Below are 18,716 nucleotides of genomic sequence, written 5' to 3' on the forward strand. Positions count from 1 at the left end.
TGGCACAATGAGCTCAACCGTTTCCCTGTCTTCCACAGCAATGTGAGTGGGCCTCAAACACGCTGAGCTTTAACTCTCTGAATAGAGTGTCCACAAAACAGCTCTTTGGCAACCTGTGACAAAAAGTTTTGAGGCAGCATATCGCCAGGTGTGGTGATTTTCTGGAGCCTAGCAAGAAAAGCTTTGCAGCCCAATGGTGGGCCAGCCTGCAGCCCAATATAAAGAAGGCTGCAGCATCACGTTACTTATTGACTGACAGCCTCCATCTTTATTTGTGCTCATCTACCTCTTCATGCCTAACAACTGCAATGCTGCTGGGAAGTTTTGAAGTAAGTTATCCAGGTGTGGACATGAAGTGTAGCTCACACTAATAGCTTATGCCATTGCTGACAGCTCCTCCTTCGTGTCCCATTGCCTCACTCATGAGCAATTTATTTTACTGTTTTGTGACAGAAAAAGTCAGTTGGGGTCACCTCATAGATTCCTTTTTATTCTAGTATGAATTAACCCTCCTTCATTCAAAACATGCATCTAGGTATCAATTTCACTGCTTGCACAAACAACTATTTGAGACTAATCACCTCTAGAAATCCGCTAATAGAGGTTTGCTTTTTCTTTGATTTAAAACCAACTCCAATTGGCTCTCCCACTAACTAGTCCATCCCCTTCAACATCCTAGTGTCCCTTAGTATGTTGGTGGCTAGTTCATTTGGTACCTATGTCCTAATGTAGCTGATTACTGTACTGGAAAAAAGCTATAGTGGAGCAAGTAGTGTGATGAAACTAATCATAAATATTAGGTGACAGAGGATACTGACAGTACAGCTGCAGAAGGTCAGTTACATGCACTATTTAAAGTTTGGCAATAGATAACAAAGGTGGTAATTGAGAGTAAACACGGGCCAACTTGTATTGCCAAGCCCTGGCGCTGTCTCTGGGGAGCATTTAAATAAGTAACTAGCAGGTTCTGTGTAAGAGTGAGGCTCAGCAGCTTATGGCCAATAGTAAGATTGGCAGGAAGCCATTAAAAAATTGCAATGATTGGTGCAATTAAAAAAAATTAATCGCATAATTAGTTGTGGTGTTAATAGAAAACCATTTATATAAATATTTTTGGATATTTTCCACATTTTCAAATATATGGATTTCAATTACAACAGAATACAAAGTGTACAGTGCTCACTTTATTTTTGATTACAAATATTTGCCCTGTAAAAAACCAAAAGAAACAGTATTTTTCCATTTCCCCATTGCAAGAACTGTAGTGCAATCTCTATCCTGAAAGCTGAATTTACAACTGTAGAATTAAACAAAACAAAACCTGAACAATGTAAAGCCTCCCAGTGCACTCTTTTTCAGCCAATCGCTCAAACAAGTTTACATTATGCCACCAGCCAACCCAGTATGGTCGTGGTCAGTGGGGCTGACAGGACACAAAAACACATTATCCATTTTTCCTTAAAATGCTTTATATTTTAACTTGTTTCTGAAGAGGTCAGACAGTGACAGGAATTCCATGTTTTCAAAGAAAACCCAATAGCAATGTACCCTGAACTACTCAAAATATTGTAACAATATAATTGAACAGTTCAGAAGACTGAAAACGAGTTTTATCACTGACTGTATCACATCTAATCGTGGTCACCAATGATCTAAGTAACCATATGATTAGCTACCTGGTGGTTTTTGTAATATGCACCCATGTGTAGTGGGTCACTCTTGGCACTCTTATTGGCACTCAGAGGTGCCCAGAAATGGGCAGGGACTACGCATTCCCTAAGTTAGGCCTGCCCTGGAGGGACCGAGGCACATTGGCAGGGAATTTTGCGTTGCCCCTACTGCATTCATTTTGGGATCAAATGGATCATCATTACGAAAGGCAACCAGGCACCATTTGCGAGAACTACATTCGTTTATACAAATATAAATAAAGCAGGAAGTGACAGAAATTGTTGGGAGTCCTTGCTGCAGAGGCCACATGAACTTAAGTTGGCAGAGTCAAATGCAAATATAGATTCAGGGCCAATCCAGCCCTTGACATGAGTGGGTGCAGTGCCACTTCACAGGGGCCGCAGCTGCTTATATCAGCAGATGAGTTTTTCCCTCAATACCTCATTTACTATACAGTTTTTAAAGTAACTTGGGGAGTCACCTTACCATCAATTTGATAAAAGCTGATACTGAAGAATTAAAGTCCTTAAATTAGTCAATTTCTTTATAGGAACCCAGCCCAGTCCTTATCAGCAAGAGAATTACAAGTTTGTTACAAGAACAGATTATCGCAGGGCGCATTATATGGTCTACATGAAACCCAGCAATTAAAACAATTGTCTTTATCAGCAATTCCACTGGGGAAAAGTTATTTCGGACTTCTCATAAGAGAAACAATGCTAGAGCGTCACTCACATTGGAAAACATACTCAACTCGTATACTGATTAAACAAACAAAAAAAAAGAAATAGTGACTGTGGTAGTGGCAGCATCTCTGGCTTTGCCCAAAAAAGCTGCAACAGAAAGAATGCCATTTTTCACGTGTAGTCGAGCCAGGGAATGGGCTCTTTGTGGAGCTCAGTGGTAATATAACTGAATGTTGGAGCTTTATGATAAAAACAGCCACTCAATCAGCAAGGATCCCGCACTACTTAGAATATTATTTTCTACAGCCTGTATCACTCATGGATGACATTTGAGCTGTCACGATCCCCATATTTCCCAGCCTGATTTCACTGGTAGATCCCAGGCGATTGTTATTGAGCTGAGAAAATGACAGCACCACCAGTCATCTATTTGGTCCTGGCTGAATCTGAAAACTTCCAGATGGGACTGAGAGAACAAGGCAAATATGAAACAAATGTGAAGTCTTTAAAACCATATGAAATCAGAGTCTGTTTACACTAGCATAGACCATGCACATGTTTCAGTTTAACGAAGAATTTGTTCCCTCTGGCACTTCATCACCCCAGGATACCTGGTCTAATCATATTGGCTTGTACAGCAATGTAGTCACATATTTTTTCTTGTAACGATGAGTGGCACTGAGTACCATCACTCCATCCTAGGGAAGATGGAAAACAAATTAGCACAATGTAATGGTTAACTAAATGCAACTGCTGTGATAAGGTAAGACTCCCTTACCTTGATAGAAAGTGCATAGAGGTGGTTCAGCATGACGTGATTGGGCTCAGGAAGTAGAGCTGGATCGCACTGAAAAGCATATAAAAGGAGGAGACAGAGAGTGGAAAAACTAAATTATGGCATATTGTCTTTCACAGGCAACCACTCAACAAATCTTTATATTGGCTCCCCATCAAAATTCCAATATAATCAAAGATCACTTAAGGTGGGACCAAGGGTATATACGGGGTTACCTTTCCTCCACCTAGGAATGGGCCTTTTCTCATTTCTTACAGGTCTGCTATGTTCTCAGAAGTTCTGATAATTTTGCAGCGTATAGATTAGGATTTATGGGTGGGGAAACGGTGTTACTATTCTTCTTCCAGTTTTGAAAAAGGATCAGTTAAGAAGATAATTACAAATGGATCAGTTTGGACTTGAGTAATAATGATCTCACCCGCTAGGGGACGCGTCCAAGGTTTGGGATTGTTACAAGCAGCTCCAGTGTATGTCTAACCTCTCAAATACCTGACCCTGACCCAAAGAAAAAGGTTGTCTACTCACAGAAATGCCAGTGTCCTTATTCAGGATCACCTGCAGCAGGTGTGGTGGAAGAATAGGTGGAGTCTTGAAGCGTTCCTCTGGCTTAGAAACATAGGGATCCTGGTGGTAGGGTCCTGGGGGTGAACTTGATAGCTCTGTTAGGGAGATGTTAAAATATTTAACCTTAAAGATGATAAACTCTTCACAGATACATTAAGCTGTAGTCGTAATTTCACATTCAGAAAGATGTGTATGACAGAAGTTAATTGCGCTATAAAGTAAATCCTCCAGGAATTATAGATGCGCCACACTTCCCGTACACTCTAGATGAAATCTTTGGTTTCCTGGGACACACTTCCTGCTGGGCCAGAAACAAACTAAAAAATACAACCATCACCCAGGACAGGGCCCTTACAAGCTGCAGCGACACAGCACAGTAGGAAGTTTTGTCACATCATTTCAGAAATTAGCTCCTGTTCATAACATAGGGTTAATCTTGAAACTGGTCTGCTCATCAGCAAGATACTACTCCAACAGCACACAAATATGGGAACACTACTAGCTGACAGAATGCAAAGGGAATCCAAATTTCAGAATCTGGTTACAGAATTTTGGAAGTTTTGTGAAGCTCAAGCACAAAGATCTTTAGCAAGGAGCCCAAGAGATGATTATAAAGACTCCAGAGTCTGCCTACTGGAGACCAGCTGAGTAGGGGCAATCAGCAGCCAGAACTTCAAGGGTTGGTCCTGAAGCTTTTTATTTATTTATTTATTTGGGGGGGGGCGAGGGGGGAGGGAAGAGATTTCCTTGCCCAGTATTTCTGTAGCACACATTCAGTACTAAGTGCTATCGCAGATTATTTGCTTTTATGCTAGTTTTTGGCAGTCCTGGCAAATAGTGGAATAAAATCCCCTTCTTGGTGACAAAATATTACTGAAATTATTTACTGTATATGAAAGGGGCCAAGCTTGCAAATAGAATCCTCCAGGTACCCAGACGCTGCCATGGCATTCCCCACAAGTACACAACAATCCTGAAAAAAGGGCTCAGTCTCTGGGCAGTCAACCTCAGTATCAGTTTTGAGGTAGCTACTGATTCACCAGGGAGTGGTCTGAAATCACCATTTCATGCCTCACATTCAAAAGGCAATGACTTACTACTGATCTAGGGGTTTGATCAGTGACCTGTACTCTGCTACAAACTCCTCACTCATTCCAGCTTCTCTCCTTTTACATTTCATGATCCCTGCACATATCCCCAACAGATCAGGTATAAAAAGTGAGATTCTTCTACTTTGGGGATTTAACTCAAGACCAGGAATTAAACGTAGAGGGTATTTACGTAACTTCAAGCACATGGTATAAGATTACAAATGGATTCATACCAGACATATCTGAGCATTTTTGGGAGTCCACCATTAAAGCATCAAATACTTCAAAATCAGTTTTCTTCACCTGAATGATGTTGTTAACCGTACCAAGCTGGCTGGTTACTACTGGCTGGGAAGAAACAGAGGCAAAAAGTCACAATTCAGAAGGTATGCAGGGTTATTAATATTCTACAGACTTGAAAAACCAATGTCCCACAGTCCTCATCACCTACTTCTTGTTTAGCCTCTGGTTATTTAACAGACAGCCAGCATTATTAGCTTCAGATTGGTACAGTTACCTAGGCCAGCTGGGGCCGGGAACATTTCACCAGATCAAACCACCAATTGCTATTGTTAGCAAAGGCCCTTTCTTTTAGGTTAGCGTGGAAGCCAACTAATTTCTCCCATTCATGTGCATGAATCATCTTGTAAACCTGCAGGATCACATAAAAATGTTACCTCCGAAGGATCATGCGTCCACTGACCATCCACATAGAACTTGTACTGGTGCTCTCCTTCGGGAAGATCCAGGATTGCTACAAAGTTATTGTGGCTGTGATTTCAGAAAAATACACAAACAATTAACCTTTTATTCTGAAAAATCTATTCATCTACAGACTCGCTACAATTATTGTACGATAAAGAATGCAAAGATCTCAAACAGAATCTTTCAGAAAATTCCTGAAGGGAATGACCCTCTTAAAACAGCATGTGAGGCAATCCAATGCAATAATCTAAATGTACAGAAATAAGCTAAAGCTAATGAGTACCTCCTCAGTGACAGCTGAGTCCTATCTCTTCATAGGCACAACTGCACATGTTTTACATTAACACTGATCACCAGAAAATCCAGGCTCCTGGTGTCAAAGGGTTAATGTTGTGTTTCTGAAAAGCCATTCGTCTTGCATCTTTGTTACCCAATACAACATGAGAGCACACTAGTTTTGGCCCATCAGCCAGAGCTTCACATACAAGATAAAGATATATTGGAGTGAACTTTTTTTCAGTATCTTCCATCACAAATCTTGCCCGTCAAATGAACAAGAACTGCGAAAATGAAAGCAGTAACTGCCAGAAAAACTGCTGAGTAGACGCAGTTTGATCAGATTGTTATTCCTGTGCTATGAGCTTCCTGCCTGTTTTGAGGTCTTCACAGTAGGAGACAACCCTACTTTTTTCCCCCACTCCGTTATTATTTCTTTGTACTTTTGCTTGGAGAGGTGTAAGTTGTCAGACAAGAAATCTGAGACTAGACAAACTCTACAGACCACCATGCCAAAACTACCTCCCTCGCCTATTGATCTGACCATGGCATCCAGTTCTTTGAATCCTTCCACTGCCTCCCCTTGAAGCACTGCACCATGTTTGCCCCTCCAAAGCCCTTTATAATGCCATCCTGGGCATGTGTCTTGGGCCTTGCTTCCCACTACATTCCCCGCTCAATCTGTCCAGTCTGAAAATTATCCTAGTATTGATGCTCCATTGGTCCCCTTTTCCCTACTCCTGTAGCTAAAAACTCTTGTGGTTTTCCCAGTGAGTCCCATCTTCTACATCTACCTTTAGGCAGTAAACCCTGCATGGCAGGGACTGTGTGTGTCTTTTCCACAGTGCCAAGCAAATAACTATTTCCATGGGACAATTTTCACCTCCAGCAGTCAGAGTGTCCCACCATTCAAATAGTGACAGTTAGCACAATACACTAAGATTTCTCCTCTTAAGAGCTCTCAAAGCTAACAGAGGTGTGCAACAATAACATGACCCTAATTGCTTCCAACTTTAGATAGAATGCCAACGATGCAATGTAACAAGTTTGTTACCTTCTTGTAAGAGGAAGTTTACTCCAGTTGTTGAAGGAACCTGACAGATAAACCTCTTTCCCTCCCGCAGTCCAGCGAAAGACTGTTGGCCGATTTTGAACAGGGACTTTTTCACTCACTTCCAGATCTTGCTGCCAAGCTAGAAATTCCTCTCTCTCTCGTGGAGCCTAGAAGCACAAAACTTTACTCAACAGAAGTTCTACGTTGGCTCCTTTGCCCTGTGAAAGGAGAGGTAAGCTTAGAGAAGGGTAACATTTGACTAAAGGTATCCTCAACTCTATGTATGTTCTTCACCATTCCCATAAATTGGAAACAAATGCAGGTAGCCACTGTTATATCAGAGACAGAAGTCGGTATCTCAACAGTTTGCAAGCTAGTTTGTAAATATTTTTAAATAACCCATAAGTTGAAAGATTAGTAGCCTTCCAAATTGGCAGAAGATATTAAAACAGAATGCAAAACAATTAAACCAGAGAAGTAACTATCATTGAGGGGGGAGACGCATACAAAGTAGCTGCACATATTTAAACTGAGGGGTAAAAAATAATTAAAAAGGAATTTCTTGTATAAGGCATTTGTTAGACCCTACAAAATGCCTTCCATAGAGAACTTGCAACTGGACCACAGGTACAGCTTAACGCAACATATGATGAAGTTGGAAGACAGCGAGCTAAACATTCTTATTACACCCAACAAGGGGGACAGACCAAAATTAGGACCATTAGAAACTAATACTAAATAGGGAACTCTGACAGAACTTTTAAAATGGAAAGAATCGTCATCTGGAATGTTACTGAGCATGGTGATTAAAAAAAGCATAAAAGGAACTTAAAAGATATAGCAAAGGAAAGTGGTGTACTAATACACAACATTGGGCAAGGGCTTAGAGCCAATGATCTTATTAGCTTTCCTACAATTTTTGTTAAAGATGTAGTATTTCATTCACAGAAAACTGCTAAAAGGTTAGAAGAACAAAGAAATAGGGTTTTCTTCCCTTAGAGAGAGAGAAAGTCAGCAGTGCTTCAAGTTTCTAAAACTCAGTTCATACAGAAAATTGGCTAAAATATCACTAATATCACTTCCAAAAATACAGCTTGATAGAATGTCTAAGCTACAAGGTGCCAGTGTCAGGGGTTATGACGGAAGGAGCCGCCATAACTTATGATACCTTTATTTCCTCAGAATGGAACAAGTCTGCATCTTCAGGACTATCCATCAAGATTTTTGGTCTGTCACCTTCTTTTGTACTAATGGCTCCACCAGAATTGTCTCTTCGGGGCGTCTTATGGCCCCCATGACGCTCCATACCAGCTCGCTCACTGCTTGTGTTCCCCATTTTAAGTACCTGAAAAGAAAAGAAATAGCCTTACCCAGTGTGACACACACATATGCACCACTTGCATCCGAAGAAGTGGGTATTCACCCACGAAAGCTCATGCTGCAAAACGTCTGTTAGTCTATAAGGTGCCACAGGATTCTTTGCTGCTTCTACACATATTAGTGAAATTTGAGCTCTGCCATTTTGCTTTTAGAAGAGACTACAGAAATAAACCCATGGCAAAACAGACAGTGAGAAACCAGACACGCCCAGTAATACAAAGGCAGCCATAAAAAACAGTAGAAATATATTCCTACTCCTTTCATGCATACACAGTACTGACAGATATCAGAGGGGTAGCCGTGTTAGTCTGGTTCTGTAAAAAGCATAGTAATTAGTAGACCATAACAGCTTGACTTGTATTATAAGCGACACTGGAGGAATGGAGCGTACAGACAGATACCCCCTGACCCGACTCCACACCCTTAGCACGGACCAGTGGATAGGACACTAACCAAGTCTCATAGGTCTCACCCCCACTTGGAGCTGTTGGGTTCACAAGATGGGGACCTGCATGGATCCTTCTAAACTTAAATCCTAGTTTAGATCTGGTAAAAGCTGCCACCACCCAATAATGTACGTGTATTGGGACACAGTCCTTCCCCTAAAATCCTTGGGGATCCCAAGAGCCCCAAATCCATGGAGTTCTTACACCTAGGAGAAATAAACCATTTCCCCCTTCTTCTCTCCCCCTTCCCTTTTCCTAGGAGAGATACCGGGATCCAACTACAGAGGGATGCCTCCCTCCTCCCCTTTCCCTGATAATACCCAAGGAAAGATCAACCAAGTCCTTAACAGAAAAGATTTATTAAAGAATAAAAAGAAAGTAACTTGTCTCTGTAATACCCAGATGAACAATACACAGGGTCTAAACTTATCAATCTCTGGAGAGAATCCCCCCTCCTTTCTTTCTCAGTAAAAGCAATAACAGTACAGAATTAAAGAAATTCCTTCAGCAAACACCCAATTGCAAATGTAGAAATCAAATTATAAGACTAATCCGCCTTTCTAATTAATACTCACTATTGGATAGTAGGAACTACTCCAGGAGAACTTGGAGACATGACTGGCCTCTCTTAACTCCCAAAAGAGACTCTAACAATGAACACAGACAAAGGCTTCCCTCCACAGATATTTGAAATTATCTTGTCCCCGATTGGTCCTCTGGTCAGGTGGTCAACAGGTACTGCATGTTAACCCTTTACAGGTAAAAGAGACCTTAACCCTTAACTATCTTTTTATGACAGCAAGGAATTAGGAATAAGAGCCTAGTCTTCTGACTTACAGAGTTGGAGAAAAATCATTCAATTACTCTATCCTACAAACATCTTTAAAATATACTATACCTAAAACAAGCTTGCTCCTAAGGCAAAAGGGGTAACTATAAGGAAAGCCTGCATATAGCCCTGTTTATTTTGTGTTACAAAGTAAATCCTGGCAACTTTGAAGCCTCAGCATGCACGTAGTTGTCACAAAAGCACAATCTCTCCTGTGGTCCTTCAGAGATACTCATCATAAGATAAGGTCCTCTATTGTACCACTCAAAAGATGAGAGGAGCTAATATCAGGGTGCTTAGTCCTGGAGCCCCAAAACCAACATCTCTACAACTTGAGCTGAAGGAAGATTTCTTTTATCTGTTAACGAAGCCTTATGTTCTTTCTATGCAGAAGCTAGCCAATAAAGGCACACACATTCATACACATATATAATGACACCAACTACAGTCAATAACAAAAAAAAGAAAACCCACACAAATATTGATGTCAGTAAGAACTTGTCTGGGCTCAAAACTACCCACAAAAATATCAGTAATTTTACTTAATTAAAATGTTCTTCAAATATAGCCAGTGCAATAGTTTTCAGAAAGATCTACCTACTACAAGAAAGTTTATAGGGGCGATAAGCTCTTTTTGAGATTGAGGGAGACAGATGTTTGAAGTTGGTGCATTTGTCTAATCAAGGTTTATTTTTAAAACTAACAAAAGCAGCCTGGTGAATTTACTCAGAGTAACTGTGAAAAAGAGTGAAGAGGATAATTTCATCCTCAGTTTAATTAATTATTGGACTGTTTTTTTAAACATCTCATTCCAAGTGTAACAGGTGTCAAGTCTATTAAACCTCAGGTCAGGGTTTCATGGATCCTACCAACATACCAAGCCAGCCCCAGATCTGGGGTAAAATTTTCATAAGGGCTTCTGGGACTTCTGTTTCTCAGTTCTATTGGCTTTCAGTGAGACTAAGGCCTCGGCTACTCTAGGGGGGTGGTTCGAACTAAGATATGCAACTTCAGCTACGCTATTCGCATAGCTGAAGTCGAAGTATCTTAGTTTGACTTACCTGGCTGTTCTCACAGCGGTGAGTTGACTCCCCTGTCAACTCCGCTTACTCCTCCTGCCGAGGTGGAGTACGGGTGTCGATTTGCGGATTGATCCCCGATACATCGAACACTACCCGCCGATCTGGCGGGTAGTATAGACGTACCCTTAGGCCCCAGACAAACAAAGGGTCTTAAGCATTGCAATGCTACCTTTGAGGCATGAAGAAAATAACTGAAATCCACAAATCCTGGATAGGGGTCTTTGCTCCCTTTACAATGAATGGGGAGAGAAAAGCTGGTGAGAGAACCGCTTATGCTAGTAAATGGGAGATACTGATGAGAGGGGTGTGTCCAAAGCCCCACCAAAGTCTGGGCTACAGCAAGCCTTCTATTTTTACCTGCCATCCAAATTGTGATTAATATTCAGATATCTATTGGAATGATAAAGTTAAATGTCTAATAGCATACTACACAAGTGCAGCCTTTTCTATTGCTGGTAACAAGTATGATTTAACCCTCAATTTAAGAGTCACTACGAGTTACTTACTGAGTCAGTTTTCTCTTATGAAAACTTATAACTGAAAGTCCTTATAATACTCATCAACAATTCATTGATACACTGTTTTAAGAACTTCTTCCAGTCTCCCTTTTAGCAATCCCGTGAAGTTACAATATCCAGTCTCAAGTATTTCAGATAAAAATTCCAAAATCTGCCAATTCACCAATCCAATTACTAATTGTAATATTGGTAGGAACCCTTCCCATCCCATCTATCCCATAGATAAACCATCAATATACAGAAACACTGAAGTTGTATAAAAAAATTAAATACTTGATAATTACTATTAATCTGTTTAAAACATGAGTGTTGCCACATTGGGACAAACTTTCTAAGTCATTAACTCATTATTTCAAGTTTCAATTACTTTTTCTTTTATTTCACAATAGCCAATCATTTCTGTATGTTAAGTGTTCACAGTGTTATTTTTTCTAAAGCTCAAGGAACAAACTCTGATGAGACCCCAGCAGAACACACCTGGAAGATGCCCATTAATGATCCCATAGTCTCAGCAGTCCTCAAACTTTAGCAACCTAAGGACCCCTCCCCAAGCCCCCTGCTCAGCCCCCTCTCCACCCCTTCCCCCAAGACCCCACCCCACCTCTGAGCCAGTGGTGTAGCCAGCATGGGATATTTGAGTGACCCCCAACTTCAGGTGGGTGGGCAATTATGGGAGGGCAGGAGGGCCTGCCTCCCTCCACCCCGTGCAGCTGGCCTTGCGGTGGGCTATGGATGGAGCCTCTGGCCAGGGGCTCCCTGGGCACTCACCCAGCTCCGGGAGGAGACGCTGCTCTCAAGCGTACATGGCTCCTGGTTCCCTTCCAGGTCCCACCACCCCATGCATGGGCCAGCTGCCCCAGGGCGGTGGGCCTACCTTTTTAAAAGTTTCCTACCACCGCTGGGCGCCTGCTCGCTCTCCTCCCAGCGACAGATTAGCCACTGGGCCAACCTGAGGCCCCAGAAAAATGGGCACTCCCAGGCCCTACTCACTCCACCCAGCGCTCCAGCCTGGGACTGGGATGCAGGGGTTTGCCCCACTCCATCCCCCTGGTGCTCCAACCAAGGTGCGGGACCTTGTCCCACTCCATCCGCCCCACCGGCGCTCCAGCTGGGGTGCGGGGGCTGGCCCTGGCAGGAGCGCCAGGTGGGCGGGGTGGAGCAAGCCCCGACACCCCAACACGCTCTGGCTGGAGTACCAGGTGGGCGGGATGGGACGGGACAAGCCCCCATGCCCTGACCCCTGGCAGCAAAGAACAAGATCCCAGCCTTGGTAGCAGGTTGTTTCTGTAGAGTAAAAAGTCACGAGTCAGTTTCACGTTGCCCCTTCAGTCTTCAGGGATAGAACCACAGAAACACAGACTTGGACGGGGCCCCCAGAGGTCACCTGGTCAAGCCCCCGACACTGAAGCTGAGCCATGTATACCTAGATCATCGCTGACGGGTGGTTTTCTACAGCCCCAAGCCATCACCTCCCTCAAGAGCCGATGCGCCATTAGCAGCGGCCGCAAAAGGCTCCCTTGCCCCGTGCCTCCACCGGGCCCCGCATGGGCGGCTCCCGGGGGGGGGGGAGCTCGCGCTCCATGGCCCCCTTGACCGCGGTGATTTCGTGTCAGCGCTGGGGGGGTGGGGTGGTCACGTGTCTATCAGAAGTGAGACCCACCAACTCGCTAGGTGGGGCAAGGCTCCCCCCCCCCACAGACTTGGCGCGGGGGGGGAGGGGGGATCCCGGGCCCGAGCTCGGGTTCGCCAGGAACTCGGCCCCGAACCCAGGCTCCTCTCGGGCAGCGCTGGGAGCCCGCCCCGCACGCGGATCGCGGCCCCGCCTGCCTGGGGGCCGGGATAGCGGTTGTAAGAGGGGGCCCGGGCCAGGCCGCTCCTCCTTCCCCTCAGCCCCGCCCCCAGCCTTCTCCCTGCCGCTTTCCACGGGCCGCCCCCGCTTCACGGCGATACCCAGCGGGCTGGAGCGACGGGACCCGCCACGCGCATCTCACCAGCTGCCGCCCCCGAGTCTCCCTCAGAAACTCCTTCGGAATCCGGCCCGCTCCGTCCTCCCGCCCGGGCTACTTCCGCTTCCGGCGACGCCTGTGCCCCCCTCTCCCTGCCCCCTGCGGCGCGCGGCCGCTCCGACCGTTCCCGCCGCCCGCGGAGCAACGCTCGAACCTGCCCCCCGGAGCTTCACTTCCGGTCACTAGCGCCGCCTTCCCCTGAACTTCCGGTCAGCCTGCGCCCCTCGTCCCTACCCTTCCGGCTGCTGTCGCGCGCTCGGGCAGGACTCGGGGCGGGGGAGAGACTCTCATCGGCCCAACCCCCCGGGCCCAGGTTCTGCGGTTCCAGGGATGCCCCTTATTGGGAGCCTCATCCACCCCGCCCCCGGCCCCGCTCCTCGGTAGCATCTGACCGTGCAACGGGTCCCACGTCGCGTTACCAACGTGCCGCGACCAGCACACGGCCGCGTGGGGTAGCCAGGGCGGAAGAGGAGACGTGGGGTGGGGGTGTTCTCCAAGTCTCTGCCCCCCCCCCTCCATGGCACCAGGGCTTGCAGCCTAGTGCGCCGCTTTTCATAATCCGGTTCCCTCTGCTCTGATCGGCAGTGCGACAGCTCACAGGGTTGCCATTTAAATGGCCAGCAGTGGGCTTCAGGGTTAACGCATCCCTAGCGATGAGTAGGAGCACTTGACATTGTGCTCGGAGCTATTGGTAACGCGTTCCCCGGGAGTTAGGGGGCCTGGCTGACATTACACCAGTGGCTGGTATGTTTTATGCAGGGCCATAAGAGTGCTGGCCATGTATTATAAATCATCATCCCATTTCCTGACCGGCACGTCCACATCCAGGATTCTCCCATCTGCCGAAGTATAATTTTGTCCCATAAATCCCGTGTTTGGAGCCCAGTTCTCTTACAGCTGTTAAGGGTGGAGATGTGGGAAGCAGGAGATTATCTGAAATAGTGCTGAAAGAGTCTGGCAGAGCTTTTCCACCCACTAGCTTTTTACAGCAATAGAATTACTCCCTTTCCTTTTAAATACAGTCGTGGGGCCCCCTCTGTGATTTTTCCTATTTTCCCAACTCTCTGCAGCAGTGATAGAAAGAATTTGCCTGGCACAGGGCACAGCATATAACTCCTGCCCCCCCATGCCAGCCTCCTGTGCTGGTGCAAAAGGGAACCCTCCCTCGCCTCAGCACACTTGCCTTAACATTTATTTTCTCATTGCTAGACCTGATTTAAAGCAGAATGGAAATTACTTCAGATTCTTGCATAACAGGTTCCTATATTTGTAGGGTCACACATATGTTCCTTTTAAAAATTTAATTAGCAAGAAGATCCAAAATGCCAATTGTAATTAAAAATGTTCCTGGTGAGAAGAGTCTCTCACTTTCCAAATTGGCAGATGTCTGGGCTCAGTCAAATGGCAGCAGGTAATTTTGCAAAGGCTTTAGGGCTTAATCCTGCCCTCATTGAGGGAAACAGCGTAACTTGCACTCACTTAATTGGGAGCAAGATCAGATGTAGTTTCTGTAGGGCCAGAAAAGCTATGAAGCCAGTTCTCCAGGGCACAAAGGCAGCTTTGTGCTGCTCTGCTCTGCAACCAGTTTACGTGGCTATGGAAGGCTTAACCCCAGCATTAGGGGAACCCTGAGTGGCACAGAGCTACTACAGCAGCTCTTACACCCTTTTCTTGGCTGTTGGTGTCAGGGATGTGGCCAGGGAAACAGGGACATGGCTGAGGTATCCTTAGAGACTTCTGAAGTGGTTCACATGGAAAGAAGTGTCACCATAGCAAAGAGAAAGTCAGCTGAGGCGCTGCCCACACATCTCACAAACATGAGTCACTCAAAACCCAAATCAGCGGATATACTGACATTAACATGTGATATGAAATAGACCTTTATTTGATTTTACTTTCTTGGATTCATGATCTATCAAGTTCCTCCAGGTCAGGGCTGTGGCCCACTGACACAGGAGCTGTGTGGAAGCTTGCTAGGGCCAACACTCAGTTTTTTGTTTGTAGGGATATACTTGAGTCAAAACCCCACACTCAAACACACCCAGAGCTTGGATCCAGATCTGAATTTTCTAGCTCAGGCCCAGTCACCACAGCTGGCATTAATTGCTCCCCTTCATTGACAGTCTCAGCAGAGACAAAGGGCTGAACAGGCCCTGGACACTAAATTAACCCTCTTACCCAATCCCTCCAAGTCAGGATTATGGCTCATTGGTGGGGACAGGTGGAGAAACCTGCATTGTTGCTGTCTGTTCTGAGCATAAACAGAAGACAGGTGTCTCCAGCGTTTCTTACAGCAGCACTAACATCCCATAAAAACATTACAAAAAACTTGTAGGCTACTTAGTTCATCACACTTTCTTCTTTGCTTTCCTTAACCCTAGCTAGTGCTCCTCTGTGACTTTTTACGTTCCTTAACTATTCAGGTTCCCTCACTCTAGATTCTTCTCCTTCATAGTCCAACTTAACTCCTCTGTTCTCTGTCAAGTTAAAAAAATAAAACGACCTCTTTCTGGAATCCATAGCAAATTAAACATCTGATCCTGTGCTTGTATGAGTTCTGGCTGGGTCTGAGTGAGACTTCCTAGCTATTCCACATGCCTGCTTTCAAGGTATTCAAAGCCTGCAAGCCTTGGACTGTGTGACCCTAAAGCAGCCCAGTGTCAGAGAGAAAGAGGCTCACTGGTACCAGGCATAGCTGCTGACTCTGGGGGTGCTCCAGGGCTCAAGCACCCACTGAAGAAAAAAATAGGGGGTGCTCAGCACCCACGAGCCACCAGTAAATGGCAGGAGCATGTCCATGGTGCACAGTGAAACTGGAAGGTGGAAAGAACCCACTGGCAAAAACAAAAATCAGTGCCTGTGGTACCAGGTAATGAGTTTCAGCTGGCCTGACCAATGGAGTGTATCCAATGCAGTATGGTTATAATCTGTATCCAAAAGGTGTCATGCAATAAGTCATTGAAAAACTAATAACTCACTGATCATTAATATTCTTGCATGATTAAGAGTTATGGATATATGATGCAAATATGAATAAAATGTATTTAAACCAGGCAGGTCACAGGGAGTTGGTAAACAGGTCTGCCCTAGACAAAGGAATGTGCGTTTGCCTCTCTGACCAGCCTGGTCATCAGCCAGAGACAATGAAGGCCTATTTACATATAAAGGTAAACAAAGCTATGGAGCAGGGGAGAAGACAGCATGCATGGTGTCTACTCTGTAGCAGAGAGAGAAACTTTATCTGGGCTATAAAGACGGGGATGGAACCTCAAGTGATAAGCAATTGAATCAACTGATTGCATACAATGTCACTGTATTATAAAAGTATAATGAGTGAGGTGTTTGATGAAAGTTTACGACACACTGGTGATTAACATCATCGTGACATGTAAAAAAATAATAGGCCGGAAGCATGGTTTGGTGGTTTAATCCTGGGATTAGGAACCAGGGGGAAAAAGTCACCACTCTGTCTTCAGAATGAGATACAGAAAAATAAGAGTGATGCCTCAGAGAACCCACCTGCCCTTAGAAGGAGAGAAGAGAGAGGTCTAGTTATGGACCACTCATATGCTCTCTAGAATTTGATAGGACAACCTGGTGCAATGGCCATGGCAGTAAGAGCTGCACAAATACCTAGCAGAGAGAAAGTGAGATAAATTATATTCTGAGTTCTAATTCTGGCTCTGACACCAAGTCCCTATATTGCCTTGAGGAAGAGTTTTAATCTCTCTTTCCCTTAGTTTTCCCATCTGTAAAATAGAGATAGTTGTAAATCATAGAAATGTAGGCCAGGAAGGGACCTCAAGAGGACATGTAGTCCATCCCCTGCAGTGAGGCAGTATTAAGTATACCTAGGCTGTCCTTTTCAGATAATGATAGTGAAAAGAGGTGAATATTGCACAAACATTTCTTTAAATATAAATTCAGATTTTTAAATGAATTTGCTCCAGGTGTGTTTAAGTCCCTTTGTGTTCACTGTCCATTAACATGTATGAGCTAGTGTTTCCCAAATGCTTATGGAAAGCAAATGTTATGCTTGGGCATTCAAATGCTTACAGAGAACTAATTTTAAATAACTTTCCATGAGTGATCACATCAGAAACTCTGTTATAACGGTTATACTTGTCCAATAAGGGAACAGAAACAATACCATGTGACCTAGATGACCAGTCATAATTAAGGAACATAGCTTGGGCAAACCACAAGGTGAAAGAAATGGCTGAAAAAAATCATTGAATAACAAATCCATTTGAGAAAAACCACAGTCCGCATACAGACATTCCACAAGGTGCAAAAAGCAAAATTAATTGAATATTACTTATTAAGTATTATTCACTCAGCTCTTTATCATATCATAAGTGGTGTGTGAGGTTCAGTTAGGTAATGTTTGTAAAACGTTTTTGAGATAAAGTGTTATACACGGTACATGTTTTTTATTACGTCATTAACAAAAAGAAAGGGGCAAATCCGTCTCCCTTTACTACTGTCTGTAGCCTGTTTGAAGTCAAGGGGAATACTCAGGTGAGTAAAGCAAGCAGGACATGGCCTTACTATTAAAACTGATAAGCAATGTCACATTCAGAAATTAATTTTTAAAAGGATTTTGTTTATTGTCCAGAATAATGATGTTAAAATTAGAGCTGGCTGGGAATTTTCTGACAGAGTTTGGTCAGAAAATGCCGATTTATCGCCCTGAGAGGTTTTTCAGAAATCTCTCTGGTTTGACACCCGTCTGGTGAGCCTCAGGAAGGGTTCCAATGCAAACCGAGGGCCCCCAGCTCTCAGCAGCCCATCCTGCGAACAGCCACTGCCAGAGAGCCTGGGCTTCATCAGTGTGCAGCTTTGGGGTAGCCCCTCCACGTCAGGGCTTCTAGAGCTGCCAGGTTCCCTGCCACGGAGCAGGAGCCTAGAAACCCAGGGGGCTCTCAAGCTCGATGCGACAGAGCCAGAAGCCCGGCAGCCCTGGAATCCATGGCTCTAGGCTCCCAGCTAGAACATCAGTAGTGAAACTGACAAGAAGATCAGTTTCAGTCAGCAGCTGCTGGGGGCTCTGGGAGCATATTTTGTTTTGGAAACATCCTCTGTTGGTTCCCATGAACTGGGCTTGAGAGCCCAAGCAGCTGCCCGAGCTCCAATGTCCACACTGCTATTTTTAGGGGGCTAGCTCGAGCCAAGCTAGTATGAGTCTGTGTACCTGGGCTGGGAGGCTTGCTCCCAGCTGCAGTGTCCATGTACCTCATGGGGTCCCAGAGCGCAGGCTCCTGAATGTCTACACTGCAATTTTATAGCCCCGCCGCTGGAGTCCCGCCAGCCCAAGTCAGCTGACCTGGGCCAGCCGTGGGTGTTTAATTGCTGTGTAGATGCACCCTAAATGGCTTGTCGTTAGTGGAATCTGCAGCCCTGAGCTGTGCGCCTGGGAAGAGTTAGGCACCTAATGAAGGGATTTTCAGAAGCTGGTCAGCTGAATGGGAAGCCACCTGAGCTGGCCAGGAATGACATGCTACACAGACTCATGCTAGCTTGGCTCGAGCTAGCATGCTAAAAATAGCAGTGTGGACATTGCAGCTCGGGCAGCTGCTTGGGCTCTCAAGCCCAGTTCATGGGAACCAACA

The 18,716-nt window shown here is 44.9% G+C and overlaps 1 protein-coding gene across 2 annotated transcripts; it reads right to left on the reverse strand.

Moving 5' to 3' along the window:
• Positions 1–1,156: 1,156 nt before the first annotated feature.
• PRKAB1 (protein kinase AMP-activated non-catalytic subunit beta 1) lies at positions 1,157–13,395 on the reverse strand. Of its 2 annotated transcripts, none has more exons than XM_044990457.1 (8): positions 13,259–13,395; positions 8,012–8,188; positions 6,844–7,010; positions 5,486–5,579; positions 5,042–5,156; positions 3,679–3,812; positions 3,136–3,204; positions 1,157–3,055 (listed from the first exon to the last, which is right to left on the reverse strand). In XM_044990457.1, the coding sequence occupies exons 2-8, from the start codon at positions 8,177–8,179 to the stop codon at positions 2,978–2,980; spliced, it is 825 nt and encodes a 274-aa protein (XP_044846392.1). In that variant the 5' UTR covers positions 8,180–8,188; positions 13,259–13,395; the 3' UTR covers positions 1,157–2,977. The 2 variants fall into 2 exon arrangements, with proteins under 2 accessions (XP_044846392.1, XP_044846391.1); XM_044990456.1 differs by lacking the exon at positions 13,259–13,395 and adding an exon at positions 13,090–13,196.
• Between the last annotated feature and the right edge of the window lie 5,321 nt (positions 13,396–18,716).

This window comes from Mauremys mutica, chromosome 16, assembly GCF_020497125.1.
Source record: "Mauremys mutica isolate MM-2020 ecotype Southern chromosome 16, ASM2049712v1, whole genome shotgun sequence".
Lineage (NCBI taxonomy): Eukaryota > Metazoa > Chordata > Testudines > Geoemydidae > Mauremys > Mauremys mutica.